Source organism: Bufo gargarizans, chromosome 3 (assembly GCF_014858855.1).
Source record: "Bufo gargarizans isolate SCDJY-AF-19 chromosome 3, ASM1485885v1, whole genome shotgun sequence".
Lineage (NCBI taxonomy): Eukaryota > Metazoa > Chordata > Amphibia > Anura > Bufonidae > Bufo > Bufo gargarizans.
The window spans coordinates 48,452,644-48,469,180 of NC_058082.1; the positions used below are offsets into that span (position 1 = coordinate 48,452,644).

The following is a 16,537-nucleotide window of genomic DNA, read 5'->3' on the forward strand; positions in this document are numbered from 1 at the left end:
GAGACTACCTTGGGCAGAAAAGGAGGGAACCGGACAGAGCACCACCTTATCCTGGTGGAAAACCAGAAACGGCTCCTGGCAGGAGAGTGCAGCCAGCTCCGATACCCGCCTGATGGAAGTTATAGCCACAAGGAAGACCACCTTCCAGGTGAGAAAAGTCAGGGAGACCTCTCTCAGAGGCTCGAAGGGGGCCGTCTGTAGAGCACGCAGGACCAAATTGAGATCCCAAGGAGGCAAAGGGGGGACATACGGGGGGACCGAATGCGCCACCCCCTGAAGAAAAGTCCTCACAGGACCCAGAAGAGCAAGGGACCTCTGAAAAAAGACGGCCAGAGCCGAAACTTCACCCTTCAGGGAACTCAGCGACAGTCCCATCTCAAGTCCGGACTGAAGAAACGATAGCACCATAGGGATGGAAAAACGAAGGGGAGGGAAACCAAAGTTCTCACAAAAGGTCAGGAAGGCCTTCCAGGTACGATAGTAAATCCGGGAGGAAGCCGGCTTCCTCGCTCTGATCATGGTTCTAATCACTGAATCAGAGAACCCTTTCTTCTTCAGGATTGCGGTTTCAACAGCCACGACGTTAAACGAAGAGACTGTAAATTCTTGTGGAAGAGTGGGCCCTGAGACAGTAGATCCTCTGTCGGGAAGAGGTCATGGAGCGTCCGCCAGCATCCGAGCCACGTCTGAGAACCATGCGCGGCGAGGCCACTCTGGGGCGATGAGAACGGTCGGAATCCCTTCCGCCTCGATCCTGCGTAGAACCTTCGGTAGCAGAGGAAGCAGAGGGAAGACATAGAGGAGGCTGAAGTCCTGCCACAGAGACTCCAGCGCGTCCACCCCGTACGCCTTCTGATCCCGGGCGCGAGCCAGGAACACCGGTAGCTTGTTGTTGAGCCTAGACACCATCAAGTCCACAACCGGACGGCCCCATCTGCAGCAGACGTCTTCGAATACATCTGGATGCAGAGACCACTCGCCTGGATCCACCTTGTTGCGGCTTAGAAAGTCCGCTGTCCAGTTGTCCACTCCCGGAATGTATACCGCTGACAACATCGGAACATGCGACTCCGCCCACAGCAGAATTCTCGTCACCTCCTGCATCACCATCCGGCTGCGGGTCCCGCCTTGATGGTTGATGTAAACCACAGCCGTGGCATTGTCCGACTGAATCCTCACCGGGCGGCCCGCAAGGAGGGGAGTCCAATGGGAGAGGGAGTGGAAAATAGCCCTCAGCTCCAGAATGTTGATCGGAAGGCGAGATTCCGCCACCAACCAAACCCCCTGGACCGTGCAAGACTGGAGAACGCCGCCCCAACCCAGGAGGCTGGCATCGGTGGTGACGATCGTCCAGGTGAACGGGGGGAAAGATCTTCCCGACCTTAGGTTCATCGGGGACAGCCACCAATGGAGATCTGCCCGAACCCGCTGAGACAGGCGGATGCGATCGTCCAGACCGCGAGAGGTCTTGTCCCAGAGAAAAAGGATCTCCTGTTGCAACAAACGAGTGTGAAACTGGGCATATGGAATGGCCTCGAAAGAGGCTACCATAAGACCCAGGACCCGCATGCACTCCCAGATGAAGGGCACGGGGAGCGCAGCAGGTGCGACACTGCCCCCTGGATCTGGGAGGACTTGGAGACTGGAAGGAATACTCTGGCGGTCGAGGTATCCAAAACCATCCCCAGGAAGGAGAGTTTCTGGGACGGGAGGAGAGAGGACTTTGGGAAATTGATCAGCCAGCCGAACTGTTCCAGAGTCTGAACAGTGATCCGGATGCTGTCCTCGGCCTGCGGAAGAGAGGGGGCCTTTATCAGGATATCGTCCAGGTAGGGCATCAAAGGAATGCCCCTGGTACGAAGAAGCGCCATGAGCGGCGCTAGGATCTTGGGGAAAAAAAACCCGAGGGGCGGTCGCTAACCCGAAAGGATGGGCGGCAAACTGATAGTGTCGACCACCAATGGCGAAGCGCAGGAATCAATGGTGAGATTCTGCAATCGGGACATGTAGATAGGCGTCCTGGATGTCTACAGACGCGAGAAACTCCCCTGGAAGAAGAGAAACAATAACGGAGTGGAGGGATTCCATTCGAAACCTCGGCACCCGCAGAAACTTGTTGAGCAGCTTTAGATCCAGGATCGGACGCACCTAACCCTTCCTTCTTTGGGACCACGAACAGGTTTGAATAGAAACCTGTGCCCTGTTCCTCTGGGGGAACTAGGGTAATAACACCCCGGTCCAGAAGGGAGGAAACTGCCAACAAGAGGTCCGAGGCTGGGGCCGGATCCCCCGGAACGCGAGAAGGAAAAAAACGTTCTGGCGGCCTGGACGCAAACTCTATCTTGTAACCCGATGTTACAATTTCTAGAGCCCAGGCGCCTTGAACATGAGCCCTCCAAACCTGCTAATAAGAGAGCAAGCGGCCCCCCACCACGAGGGGTGTGGGCGTCCCTTTATGCGGAAGACTGCTTGGGAGGAAGGCTGGGGCTTGAAGGAGGGTTTCTTGCGGGAGTCCTGTGACCCCCCCTTCCCCCCCCCCCCCCCCCCAGCGGAGGAAGCAGACGACGTCCTGCTAGAAGAGAAGTGGCGAAAGGACTGGAACTGGGAACCGGAAGACCTGGTCCGAAAGGGGCGCTTGGCCCTAGGCTTTAGGAGATGAGTACTCTTGCCCCCTGTAGCGGCAGAGATGAACTCATCAAGTTGAGCCCCAAAAAGTCTGGAACCCTCAAAGGGAAGGTTAGCCAGAGAACGCTTGGAAGAAGCGTCGGCGTCCCAAACCTTCAACCAGACCTCTCTGCGCTAAATTACCGAGAGGGCTGAAATGCGAGCAAAGAGGGAACCAATGTCCATGGAAGCCTCACAGAGAAACTTAGAAGCCTGAGACATCTGGAGAACCAAATCCAGAGTGTCAGCATACGTATCCTGTTCCGCCAGGTCTTGGTGATGGCGCTGCAACCACACCAAAAAAGCTCTGGCTACCCAAGCGCAGGCAAAGGCAGGTCGCAGGCCTCTGGGATCCCCACTGATCCTGGTAATGAAGATGCCACAGTGCCAGGGGTGCATGCGCAGACCGAAAAAAAAGGTGAAAAAAGTAAATGCCGGATCCATTTTGCCGGATGACATCGGAAAGACAGATCCGGCATTTCAAATGACAGATCAGGCATTTTTAAGACTGACCATGATCCTGATTAGTCTTACTAATGCCATCAGTTGGCATACGTTTTTGCCGGCGACGGAACTGCTTGCTGGATCTCTCTGCCGCAAGTGTGAAAGTAGCCTAAAGATGTTCTCCAGGATGTAAATATTGACGACCTATTCTTAGGGCAGGTCTTCAATATCTGATCAGTGGGGGTTTGACTCCTTCACTGCTTAAAAACTGTTTCCTAGGCCTGTGATCAGTCACATGGCCTTTGTGTGGGGTATGGGATATGTGGGGGTCCCAACTCTGGGAGCCCCATCTACGCAGAGAACACAGCGGGGAGAGCAGTGGCTGGAGGACCCCGAGTTTTCCAGCTTCAGGCCACCGCCAATCGCCCTCCCCATACAAGTGAATAGGGAGTGCACCGCGCTTGCGCAGCCACCGCTTTCATTCATTTATATGGGGGTCAACGGAAATAGCCGAGCTCAGCACCAAAGAAATGAATGGAGAGCGCCCTCCACCTCCTTTCCCCGCTCCGTTCTTGGCGATATGCCCCAATTGTCTATGATGGGCCAACCCCTTTAAGTGAACAGGATTTAGATGCAGTACCAAGCCTTGCTATTACACATGCACAGCGCTGTACTTGGTATTACTATGAAGAGGCTGCAGTGGAGTCGGAAGGGGTCCAGAATTTGGCCCACCACCTATCCTGATGGGTCATCAATATTTAATCCCTAGAAAACTCTTATGAAACTAAAACTTAGTTTCCTTATTTAGTATGATTACACAAGTGATGTACCAATCATTTTCTTGTCTGTAATTATAAACCTACAGTTTATATGTTTAGGTAAAAGACAAAACACTAATCTTCCATTAAAATTGACAATAAATTAATTGTTCAGCATCATTTGTCCAACGTCTTAGAGACAATCAGACATAAGCGCTCATAAAATCAGATCTTTTAGGGTGACGTATGACAACCCCCTGATCTAACTCTTATCCATTGACCACCTTCAACATTATTCCTCAGAACTAGGGATGAGCGAACCAGTGGAAGTTTGGGTTCACTGGGTTCGGCTGAACTTCAGGTTAAAGTTCAGGTTCGGGACCCGAACTTGACCCTGAAGCCGAACCCCATTGAAGTCAATGGGGACCCTATTTTCTGTTATAACATGGTGATATCAGTAAAAATAACATTCCTAAGACAGAATGCAAAACAATATGGCCATTTAGGAGTAAAAAAACAAAAACAAAAAACTCACCTCATCTACTTGAATGCGCTGCAGCAGCTTCTTCTATATACACAGAACAGGACCTGACAAAGGACCTGCAATGTGGGTGATGACGTCACCACGCTCTTCCACGTGGTGACATCATCACACATCGCTGGTCTTTTGGCAGGTCCTGTTCTGTGTATATAGAAGAAGCTGCTGCAGTGCGATCAAGTAGATGAGGTGAGTTGTTGTTTGTTTTTTAACCCCTAAATAGCCATATTGTTTTGCATTCTGTCTTAAGAATGCTACTATTATGCGATATAACCATGTTATAGCGTAAAATAATAAAATCACCCGAACATCGAACCCGGACTTCAGTGAAAAAGTCCCGAACTCGCAAAGTTCGGAAGAAACCCGAACTTTGCAGTTCAGGTTGATTCACTCATCCCTACTCAAAACCTGGTCCTTTCATCCAACAGTATCCACCACACTTGTTCCAATACACAACATATACTGACTGGTGAATGGCTTATTCAACTTTATATGTACTCTACTATATAGTGTGGGGTTTCGCTCTGGTAGATAGGGTAAGCGGGCGCAGTACTGAGGCAAAATACAAGTTCTTTACTCTAAACGTCAGTGTTTATTCACACTTGAGGCAATTGCACAAAACACGTAACTTTGCAGTCTTGGTGTTAATTCACACACAATGAAAAGTTCATATAACACAAGTCTCCTTGCTGGCAGTTATGCCTCCATTAGTCCCAGCAGGCTTTATGGGGCCTGTTTCCCCAGCTTGCGGCTCTCAGATCTCCAGCACAGCACAAAGCCTCAGATCCAAAACAGAGAACTCTGCTGAGCCCAGCTGCCTATTTAAGGACAGCCAGGTGCTGCCAAAACCCGGACCGGCACTTAAACTCCAGTCTGGTATTTGACCTCACCTGACTGGAAATCAGCCCAGCCGTACATGCTGGGAGGAAAATACCTGCCTTGCCAGACACAACCCCTCACTGTGTCACAATAGTTATTGTACAAAACAAGCACTAATCGCCTTTTGTGCCAAACCTGTCTCACGAGCAAGACCCTCACTCCCCTTGTTTTAAATGTCAATTGGTTTTGTTACTCTGTGACGTCGGATATTGTTTGTAAGTGCATCCTCTGATTGTAAAGTGCTTCAGAACAGCAGGCAATATAGAAGTAAAGATTATCATTATTATCTGAGGGTGGTAGAAACTGATGGTGTTTGTGAGCTCGGAAATGGAAGAACAACACTCTGATACAATGTTATAGGGGTTGTGTCACTTCAGCAAATGGCATTTATCACGTAGAGAAAGTTAATACAAGGCACTTACTAATGTATTGTGATTGTCCATATTGTCTCTTTTGCTGGGTGGTTTCATTTTTCCATCACATTATACACTGCTCGTTTCCAGGGGTTATGACCACCCTGTAATCAAGCTTGCGCACTACAGGATAAAGTGACGGCCTCCCTGGTGGCCGAGACCGTGGGAGAGCACATAGGCATGCATGCGCAGCAGCTCCGTCCCAACCACCTTGTATCTGAGCTGCAACGGTTACCATGAATGCCATTTGCTAAAATGAGACAAACCCTTTAATTCTGAAATATCTTACCTTGAGGTTCTCGTACAACTTGACGGGCACTATTGGTTAGGACTCCATCTGACCACTCTCTGGTATCCATGTCTATGTGTCCAAGTAACTGCTGTCTGGGCATAGCTTTAGGATTCATGGTATACTGTTTTACAACCTTTCCGGTCTTCCCAAGGGCAGCACGTAACATGCGCCATAAGGTAGACTTGCCGGCACCACTTGGTCCAACGATTACTACTCCCATTCTCTGGCGCAGCTGCTCATACAGCTCTAGTGCTTTCTTAATCTGTGCCAAAGAAAAAGTGCAAACAGATGAACAAGTAAAAAGGCAAGGAAAATCTCAAAAAGCATAAACACAAAAATCTTGCCTGCTATTACAAAAATTTACAGTGAGGCAAGATTAAGGAAATGTGAAGCTGCATCTCATAGAAATACACTGGAGATTCTGCACACAGTACTCACAGATAATATACAGTGTGAGTCAGAAGGGTCTATAACTCTGCATTTAATCACTGCATGGACTCACAGTTGTAAGCATTAAACGAATACTATGTTAGTCCAACACAGTAACACTCTACCATATGTTAAAGAAAACACATTATAAAATGTTGTTGTGCCTAAGATGTAATGTTTTTGAATTATTCAGATACCAGATGTAAAAAACATTACTTATCAAAATCTTTGATCAGTGGGGATCCTAAGGCCATCATTTTGCTGAACTGAAGGGACAGAAGCACAGTCGAGCACTGTGGCTGCATTCACCTCTGCTAAGCTGATCCTTGGTCAGGTGAGGCTTAGTGGTGGACAGACTTATATACTTTCTATGGATTCACATGATCAGCTGGAACTAGGGTTGGCCAATATACCGGTGTTAACAATATACCGCGGCATTAAGAAACGGCGATATCACCGTTTCTTAAAGGGATTCTGCCATGAGATTTTACCCCTATAACCTAAACATATGCTCATGTCCGGAGTAATAATAAGAATACTTAGCTGGCATTATTAAACTCCACTGTGGCTCTATTTGCACAAAAAAAATGGTTTTTAAAACCTGTCAATCACTCACTTAAGGTGCCCAAGGGGAGGTCCGTTAAGACAGGGTGCCTGAGCGCATCAGCCGGTGCATGCGCACTTCGCTCAACGAAGCCGCTGCCAGGAGTCCGCGGCGCATCAGGCTGAGCCTAGTGCGGAGGCGCGGGATCTGGCAGAGGGACGGGGAGGATTGCCGTGGCGGCGCTGAGGTAGGGAAGGCGGCGCTGGGCACTGGACGGCGAGGGGTCCGGCCGGGCACCCTGTATTAACGGACCTCCCCTTGGGCACCTTAAGTGAGTGATTGACAGGTTATAAAAAACTGTTTTTTGTGCAAATAGAGCCACAGTGAAGTTTAATAATGCCAGCTTAGGATTCTTATTATTACTCCGGACATGAGCATATGTTTAGGTTATAGGGGTAAAATCTCATGACAGAATCCCTTTAATTACCGCGGTATATTAGTGATGTCATAAGAGCGATCGCATTTGCACTGACCGCTTCTAAAAAGTCTGCGTCCGGCCGCCTGTGCACATTGCCTGCCAGTTCTCACTGCAACCGCCCCCTCCTCGTTCCTACTTTACCTGGACTCCACCCACCGACCCAAGAACTACCACTCCTAGACCACACTACGGCCACCCTGAAGCCCAAACTATAGCAGCCAATGAGAGAGGAGAAAAGACAACGGCATCCTCACAGGCCAGCTGCGAGCCAGGCCTGTACCATTGTTCACAGCGGGGGAAAACACATGCGGACTAGGGTAATGAATAAACATGTCTTCTAGGTAATACCATTTCCGATCTTACCATCTATTGGCAGGCTCATCGGTTTTTGCAGCAGCCCCTGCACATGGTAGTGCCAGCTCTAGCGTTGAGAAATAACCAAAACAAAAATATACCACTTTACCATTTACTGCCACCCATATACACATGAACGCCCGACCCCTCCCCATATACAGTGTACAGCACCCGGCCACCCCTGTATACAGTGCACATAGATGGGGATGTACTAGACCCAAGGGAAATATACAGGTCATGAGTCCCACCAGTGTAATCCCCATACAGTATAACGTCTCCTTGTGGCTGCCCCCATACAGTATAACGTCTCCTTGTGGCTGCCCCCATACAGTATAACATCTCCTTGTGGCTGCCCCCATACAGTATAACGTCTCCTTGTGGCTGCCCCCATACAGTATAACGTCTCCTTGTGGCTGCCCCCATACAGTATAACGTCTCCTTGTGGCTGCCCCCATACAGTATAACGTCTCCTTGTGGCTGCCCCCATACCGTATAACGTCTCCTTGTGGCCCCCCCATACAGTATAACGTCTCCTTGTGGCCGCCCCCATACAGTATAACGTCTCCTTGTGGCCGCCCCCATACAGTATAACGTCTCCTTGTGGCCGCCCCCATACAGTATAACGTCTCCTTGTGGCCGCCCCCATACAGTATAACGTCTCCTTGTGGCCGCCCCCATACAGTATAACGTCTCCTTGTGGCCGCCCCCATACAGTATAACGTCTCCTTGTGGCTGCCCCCATACAGTATAACGTCTCCTTGTGGCTGCCCCCATACAGTATAACATCTCCTTGTGGCTGCCCCCATACAGTATAACGTCTCCTTGTGGCTGCCCCCATACCGTATAACGTCTCCTTGTGGCCCCCCCATACAGTATAACGTCTCCTTGTGGCTGCCCCCATACAGTATAACGTCTCCTTGTGGCCCCCCCCATACAGTATAATGTCTCCTTGTGGCCCCCATACAGTATAAGGTCTCCTTGTGTTTTTTTCATTTAAACGGGTATTTATTGCGATATATATCGTATCGCGATAAATTTCTTAATATCGTTATCGTCTGAATATTTTTGATATCGCCCAACTCTAACACAGCCGAACACGTGCCCACTGATCAAAGTTTCTGACTTGTGGCTAAAAAATGTCAGCCTTTTTTTTAAATGTTTGTGACAATCATTGTATTTATGGATTACACGGTTATTTAAATTTTTTGGGGTTTATAAAAATAATCAGATTGGTTATCAATATTCTGTCTCTGACCAACTCCTCTCATCAGAATGGATTCTCTAAAAACGGAATCTCTGCTCAAGAAGAAAAGCAGCTCCCAGATGCTTATTTCTATCATGCTCCACACACACTACCCCCCGCTACATTAGTGTCAGGGAGAAGAAGGGGGACTCAATACCCCATGTGCTAGTGATTAGTGGGGGTCCCGATGCTCAGGACACCAGTGATGTAACACTTATATGTGTTCATCACTATAAAACCATTAACAATTTTACTGACAGTCCAGTAATACAGCAATATTACCCATGGTAAAGAAATAACCTTACCTGACTTGGTATGATTTCTAGATGTGCTTCCTCAAAGGCCTGCTGTAGAGCGGCACTTAACTCTATGTACTCCACATCCTTAAAATCAATGCCAGGGAAAACGTCCTTGATCAAAGCATCGCAACGGGAGCAGTCAGCAAATGTCAGCTTTGACATGGTATTAAGCCTCAGAGCTTGAACTACAATATGGCTTTCACTAACTGGAAGACAGACAGACATGTCAGCTGTACGGATTGTATGAGATGAGACTTATAAGTGTATATGATGAAGATATCCTAGACAGACAGACATGTCAGCTGTACGGATTGTACAAGATGAGACTTATAAATGTATATGATGAAGATATCACAGACAGACAGACAGACACGTCAGCTGTACGGATTGTATGAGATGAGACTTATAAATGTATATGATGAAGATATCACAGACAGACAGACATGTCAGCTGTACGGATTGTACAAGATGAGACTTATAAGTGTATATGATGAAGATATCACAGACAGACAGACATGTAAGGCTATTTTCACACTCACGTTTTGTGCGGATCCGTCTTGTATCTGCACAGACGGATACGCACAAATAATGCAAACGCTTGTATCAATTAATAACAGATCTGTTTGCATTATTCATTCAAAAAAAAATCTAAGTCAAAACGGATCCGTCTTGATTTACATTGAAAGTCAAAGGGGACGGATCCGTTTTCAATTGCACCATATTGTGTCAGTGAAAAACTGATCCATCCCCATTAACTTACATTGTAAGTCTAGACGGATCCGTTTGGCTTCGCATAGTCAGACGATCACCAAAACGCTGCAGGGAAGAACAGGAAGAAGCAGCAGTGGTGGTGCTGGGACCAGGAGCGGGGTAAGTATATTACCTGTGAGGGGCCCGGCGCATGGAGGGGCTGTTTGAGAAATTGGATAACCCCTTTAAATCTCAACCACTTTTGCTGCTACTGCAAAATGCTGCAGATTCTGCTATGGAAAGTTTTGGAATTATGGCTGTCACTTGCATTGGAGTCCATACTGTGTAACTGTATGAAGAACAATACAGTCCAAAACATCACATAATAAAGTATTCATAATAAATCTTACTATTCATCTTTGCTCCAGCTTTTTTTAATGGCTGAAGAAGATTCCCACAGCCTCTCAGGACCGTCTTCAGGGCTCTTAATCCCCAGTCATAATGCTGCTGGGGTGTCAACAATTCCCTGCAACACAAAGCTCAGTTACTACAGTACATTACAGCTGTGCACCAATCATATAATATCATAGGGATGTCCTTAAAGGGGTTGTCTGCTATTTTGATATTGAAGACCCATCCTGAGGATAGGTCATCAATATCAGATTGGTGGGTGTCAGACTCCCGGCACCCCTGCCAATCAGCTGTACGAGCGCTGCCTTCTCTTCACTGTTGACCTGCTAGCCACGGACATTGCTGCAGTGAGCAGTGTCATTACAACTAAGCCGTCTTATTTAGTCTAATATCCCTTAAATAAGTCCAATATAACCCTAGAATTTCACACGTGCTGATGCAGCAAGGGCTGTAAAATTGGGTATTTTGGCAAAAAAGTGTTTTAAAAAACCCAGAAAATGATGGCTGTATTTCTAGCTTAAATTGCACACTGAGTAAGGCCCCATGCACACGGCCGTGTTTCACAGCCGTGTGCGGGCCGTGGAACCGTGGCCTGGATCCCTCCTGAGAGCAGGAGCGCACGGCGTCACTGGTTGCTATGACGCCGTGCGCTCCCTGCTGCCGGCACAGTACAGTAATACACTGGTACGATCTATACCAGTGTATTACTGTATTGCGGCGGCAGCAGGGAGCGCACGGCGTCATAGCAACCAGTGACGCCGTGCGCTCCTGCTCTCAGGAGGGATCCAGGCCGCGGTTCCACGGCCCGCACACGGCTGTGAAACACGGCCGTGTGCATGGGGCCTAATCCAGATGTTGTATATTGCTAAAAAAAGTGGGGGGTTTTTAGTAACAGAATAAGAAAGCTATATATATTAAACTTGAATTTCACACGTGCAGATCTGTAAAATAGTGGATTTTGGCAAAAAAAAGTGTGTTTTTAAAAACCCAGAAAATGATGGCTGTATTTCTAGCTTAAATTGCACACTGACTAATCCTGCAAATGCACCAGATGTAGGATATTGCCAAAAAAGGGTGATTTTTTTAAAACCAGATTACTAGTGCAGTATTTCAAGCTTTGCTGGTGCACTGAGCTTGCATAAAATGGCCGCCGCCGCCACCGCCCACCTCACTCACAGACTGATAAAAGTATTTTTTTTCGGTCACTGGGCTCAGGGCAGGGTAAAAAGATTGTGCCCTGCACCCACACAACTAAATCTATGTAGATCGCTGAGTTAGATTCAAGTTCTGAACAAAGATTCTCTCCTATTCTCTCCCTACACTGATCACAGCAGAGTGACGTGCGGCGCTACGTGACTCCAGCTTATATAGAGGCTGGGTCACATGCTACACTGGCCAATCACAGCCATGCCATTAATAGGGGTTCACTCAACTCAATTAATTCGGGTTCACTCAACTCTACTCCTATCCCATGAGCAGGTCATCAATATATTGTGTAATCCATGATATGTTTTATTATATTGTCATAATCTGCATATTTACCTGGCGAGATTAAAGATTGCCACTAGCTTCCGACCCAGTGTCTTTGCTTCCTTAAAACCTTCAGAACAAAGAATGACCTCAGCAATGAGCTCATTGTCGGGTCGGGACATGGCTACTGGTCGGAACAGCTGTTTTAGGTTATCGGGCAGTTTCTGTCGACCGCCATAGCCCTTGCCGGCAGGATTCATAGTTATGAAAATCCCAGAATTGGGGTCTAACTCCACCTAAAATATAAAACATAATCAAGCATGAAACGAATGATCAAAATAAGACTAACAAATCTAATATATAACGCTGAGTATGTATGTGTATATATGTAATGTCGGCTAAAGGAATCCGCACCGACGCATTTACAATCACGAAATTTAGCACACAGGTACATCAGGTGTCCGGGAAGGTTTTAGACCGGGTCTCAGTTCTTTAGGACATACCGTTCCTGAGATATTCCCCAAAAATGCAAATATGGCACATCACATCACCTACATGACCAATAGAAGCCTGCGGGTCTTTCTCTTCATATCCCAACTGCCATATACACGGTCACATGTCCCTTATCTGCCAATAGAAGCTCTCAGGCCCTTAGCCTCCACATAAACACAGTTTTACTCCAGGTTTCCATACAATTTTCTTCACTGCTGTAGGTCAGCTTTAAAGGGGCAGGGCGCTGTGGATGACACTGTTAAGGGAGTGGAGTGCTGTGGAAGTCATAGTTCAGGGGGCAGGTAGAAGACAGACTTAAAAACCCCACCTCCAGGTCCAGCTAAGCCACGCCCAGACTCAGGCCACGCCCCTCCCACTCCACAGCTGATGGGGATTGAAAAAAATGAAGGTTAAAAATCAACTTCTGTCAGCTGCAGGGGTGGGAGGGACGGTGACTTTCTCCCTGCAGCTCACGCTCAGACAGCACAGTGCTGCTGTCTGAGAGTGAGCTGTTCAAAAGGACATCCCTGTGTCCGTCCACGCCCAAAGGAGGACAGGGAGTCTGAAAGCCAGACTGTCCGGCCTAAAACCGGACCTCTGGCCATCTTAGGGGCAGATTGCTGTAGAGGCCACTGTCAAGGGATGGGGTTCTGTGGAAATCACGGTTAAGGAAATGGGGTACTATGGAGGTCACTAATAAAGGGGCGGCCGCTGTGGAGGTCACTGTTAAAGGGGTGGCCACTGTGGAGGTCACAGTTAAGGGGGCGGGCACTGTGGAGGTCTCTGTTAAGGGGGAAGGAAACGGTGAAGGTCACAGTTAATAGGGAGACGGTCCACTATGGAGATCAGCGTTAAGGGGCCGGGTGCTGTAGAGGTCACTGTTAAGAGGGCGGGTTATTGTGGAAATCACTGTTAACGAGACGGAGTACTGTGAAGGTCAGTAAGGCCTCTTTCACACGACCGTTTTTTTTTTCCGTTTTGCGGACCGTTTTTTGCGGTCCGTATACGGTCCGTATACGGAACCATTCATTTCAATGGTTCCGCAAAAAAAACGGAATGTACTCCGTGTGCATTCCGTTTCCGTATTTCCGTTTTTCCGTTCCGTTTAAAGATAGAACATGTCCTATATTTGGCCGCAAATCACGTTCCGTGGCTCCATTAAAGTCTATGGGTCCGCAAAAAAACGGAATGCATACGGAAATGCATCCGTATGTCTTCCGTATCCGTTCCGTTTTTTGCGGAACCATCTATTGAAAAAGTTATGCCCAGCCCAATTTTTAATATGAAATTACTGTATACTGTATTTGCCATATGGAAAAACGGAACGGAACAACGGAACGGAAACGGAACCACAACGGAAGCAAAACACGGAACAACGGATCCGTGAAAAACGGACCGCAAAACACTGAAATGGACATACTGTCGTGTGAAAGAGGCCTAATAAAGAGGAGGCCGCTGTGGAGGTCACTGTTAAAAGGGGCAGGCTGCTGGCTGCTATGGAGGTCACTGTTAAAGGGGCGGGGTACTGTAGATGTCATTGTTATAGTGGATACTGTCGATTTCTTTTAACGACACACACAAACATTAACTGAAATAGATTAAATATACCCGTGCGAGGCCGGGTCCTCTGCTAGTAAGACTAATAAAAGTCAGTGTGAACTTACCTCTTTCCCTAGCAGCTCGCAGGTGGCCCTGTGATTCTTTAAAGAATCCTGAATGGTTTGGATCTGCATGGACACTGCAGACAGCACGGCTTCTTCAAGTCTATTGAATTCATCAAAGCAACCCCAAGCTCCACATTTCACCAAGCCAACAAATATTCTCCCCATAGATTTTACATCGATACCCTACAGGAAACATATACAATAAGAGATGCGTTATCTACTAGTTAGGTCTGTTCTTGTAATTTCACCACAAATGTACCTAGAGGGATCTAAAATGATAAATGTCATAGCCTTTTCTCCAGAACCTTGATGAAGCTGCTCCCAGCCAGGAAAGGCCTATTTCCCTTCTAGGCTACGGTACATACATTTTTGCAAGCAATTCTTCCTTTTTTTATTACTGCATTGTATTAATTTTGAGCTAAAAAATGGATTTTTTGTACTCACCGTAAAATCCTTTTCTCGTAGTAGGCATTGGGGGACACAGCACCATGGGTATATGCCCAGCTGCCACTAGGAGGCTGACACTAGAAACAAAAAAAGTGTTGGCTCCACCCAGGTGGGCTATACCCCTCTGCTAGAGCCAGAATAACTCAGTCAGTACAAAAGCAGTAGGAACGCCACACCTGAACTAAAATGAGACTTAACGCCGACAAGTCTTGAACTGGAGGACCCAACAACCACAGCAAATGCCGGAGCCACAAACAAGAATAAATGCTCCAAAGGAAAGGGTGGGATCTGTGTCCCCCAATGCCTACTACGAGAAAAGGATTTTACGGTGAGTACAAAAAATCCATTTTTCTCGTGCGTGGCATTGGGGGACACAGCACCATGGGACGTCCCAAAGCAGTCCCTGAGGGAGGGAAGAAGAACGCCAAGACAGCAACCTAAAGCACCGCTGCCTGCAGAACCTTACGCCCCAGGCTGGCGTCAGCAGAAGCCAGGGAATGAATATGGTAGAATTTAGAAAAAGTGTGAACTGACGACCAGGTGGCGGCCCGGCAAAGCTGGGCAGCCGAAGCCTGATGACGCACCGCCCAGGAAGCCCCAACTGCCCTAGTCGAATGAGCGGTCAACCTGGAAGGGGGAGCACGGCCCTTTGCGGCATACGCCTCCTTGACAGCCGACCGAACCCAGCGAGAGATGGTGGCCTTGGAGGCAGGCAAACCCTTACGAGGACCCGCCGGAACCAGGAAAAGAGAGTCCGAACGACGGAAGGGTTCCGTGAGGCGAAGGTACCAGCGGAGAGCCCGAACAACATCCAGGCAATGGAGAGACTTCTCCCGAGGGCGAGAAGGATTAGGGCAGAAGGAAGGAAGGACAATCTCCTCATTGATATGAAACGAGGAGACAACCTTAGGGAGAAAAGAAGGAACGGGGCGCAAAACCACTTTGTCCTGATGGAACACCAGGAAAGGCGACCGGCAGGAAAGCGCCGCCAGTTCGGAGACCCGGCGGATAGAGGTGATCGCCACAAGGAAGGCAACCTTAAACGATACAAACGACAGAGAGATGTCTGCCAAGGGCTCAAACGGAGAAGACTGAAGAGCATCGAGGACAAGATTCAGGTCCCACGGCTCCACCGGAAGGCGAAAGGGAGGGGCTCGGCGAGCGACACCCTGTAGAAAAGTCCTAACCTGAGCCCGCGCGGCCACAGGGCGCTGAAAAAGGACCGAAAGGGCAGAAATCTGCCCCCTGAGAGAAGCCAGGCGAAGCCCCTTTTCAAAACCAGCCTGAAGGAAGGCCAGAATATTAGGGACTGAAAAAAGGAGGGGACGAAAACGTCCGGACTCGCACCAAGCAAAGTACGCCCTCCAGGTCCGGTAGTAAATACGGGCCGACTGAGGCTTCCGAGCGCTCAGCATCGTCTGAATGACAGAGTCCGAGAGACCACGGGCCTTCAGGACCGCGGTCTCAACAGCCACGCCGTTAAACGAAGCTGCGGTAAATTCGGGTGGAACAGAGGGCCCTGCGAAAGGAGATCGCGGCGCAGAGGGAGACGCCACGGGACGTCGGCGAGCAGAAACACAAGATCTGCGTACCACGCCCTGCGGGGCCAGTCCGGAGCCACCAGAATCGCCGGCACCCGGGCTGCCTTGAGACGCTTGAGCACTCGAGGCAGAAGAGGGATGGGCGGAAAGAGATATAGAAGGTCGAACTGGGACCAAGGCAGAACTAGGGCATCGACCGCTAGAGCTCGCGGATCCCTGGACCGCGCGGCATAGCGTGGAAGCCTGTGATTTAGGCGAGACGCAAAAAGATCCACGTCCGGAGTTCCCCATCGGAGACACAGTTGAAGAAATACCTCCGGGTGGAGAGACCATTCGCCCGGGTCGACGAGCTGACGACTGAGAAAGTCTGCCGCCCAATTGTCGACCCCGGGAATGTGGACGGCGGAGAGAACGGGAACGTGTTCCTCCGCCCAACGCAGGATCTGAGAGGCCTCTAGCAGGGCCATCACGCTCCTGGTGCCCCCCT

At 48.8% G+C, this 16,537-nt stretch overlaps 1 protein-coding gene across 2 annotated transcripts in view; it reads right to left on the reverse strand.

Moving 5' to 3' along the window:
* DYNC2H1 (dynein cytoplasmic 2 heavy chain 1) overlaps positions 1-16,537 on the reverse strand; it is a 478,712-nt gene that overhangs the window by 352,254 nt on the left and 109,921 nt on the right. For both annotated transcript variants that reach the window (XM_044284009.1, XM_044284008.1), the window contains exons 34-38: positions 14,063-14,245; positions 11,979-12,202; positions 10,436-10,551; positions 9,342-9,541; positions 5,986-6,250 (exon numbers count right to left, since the gene is read on the reverse strand). In XM_044284009.1, coding sequence (XP_044139944.1) covers positions 5,986-6,250; positions 9,342-9,541; positions 10,436-10,551; positions 11,979-12,202; positions 14,063-14,245 — 988 coding nt within the window. The remainder of the gene's footprint in view (positions 1-5,985; positions 6,251-9,341; positions 9,542-10,435; positions 10,552-11,978; positions 12,203-14,062; positions 14,246-16,537) is intronic.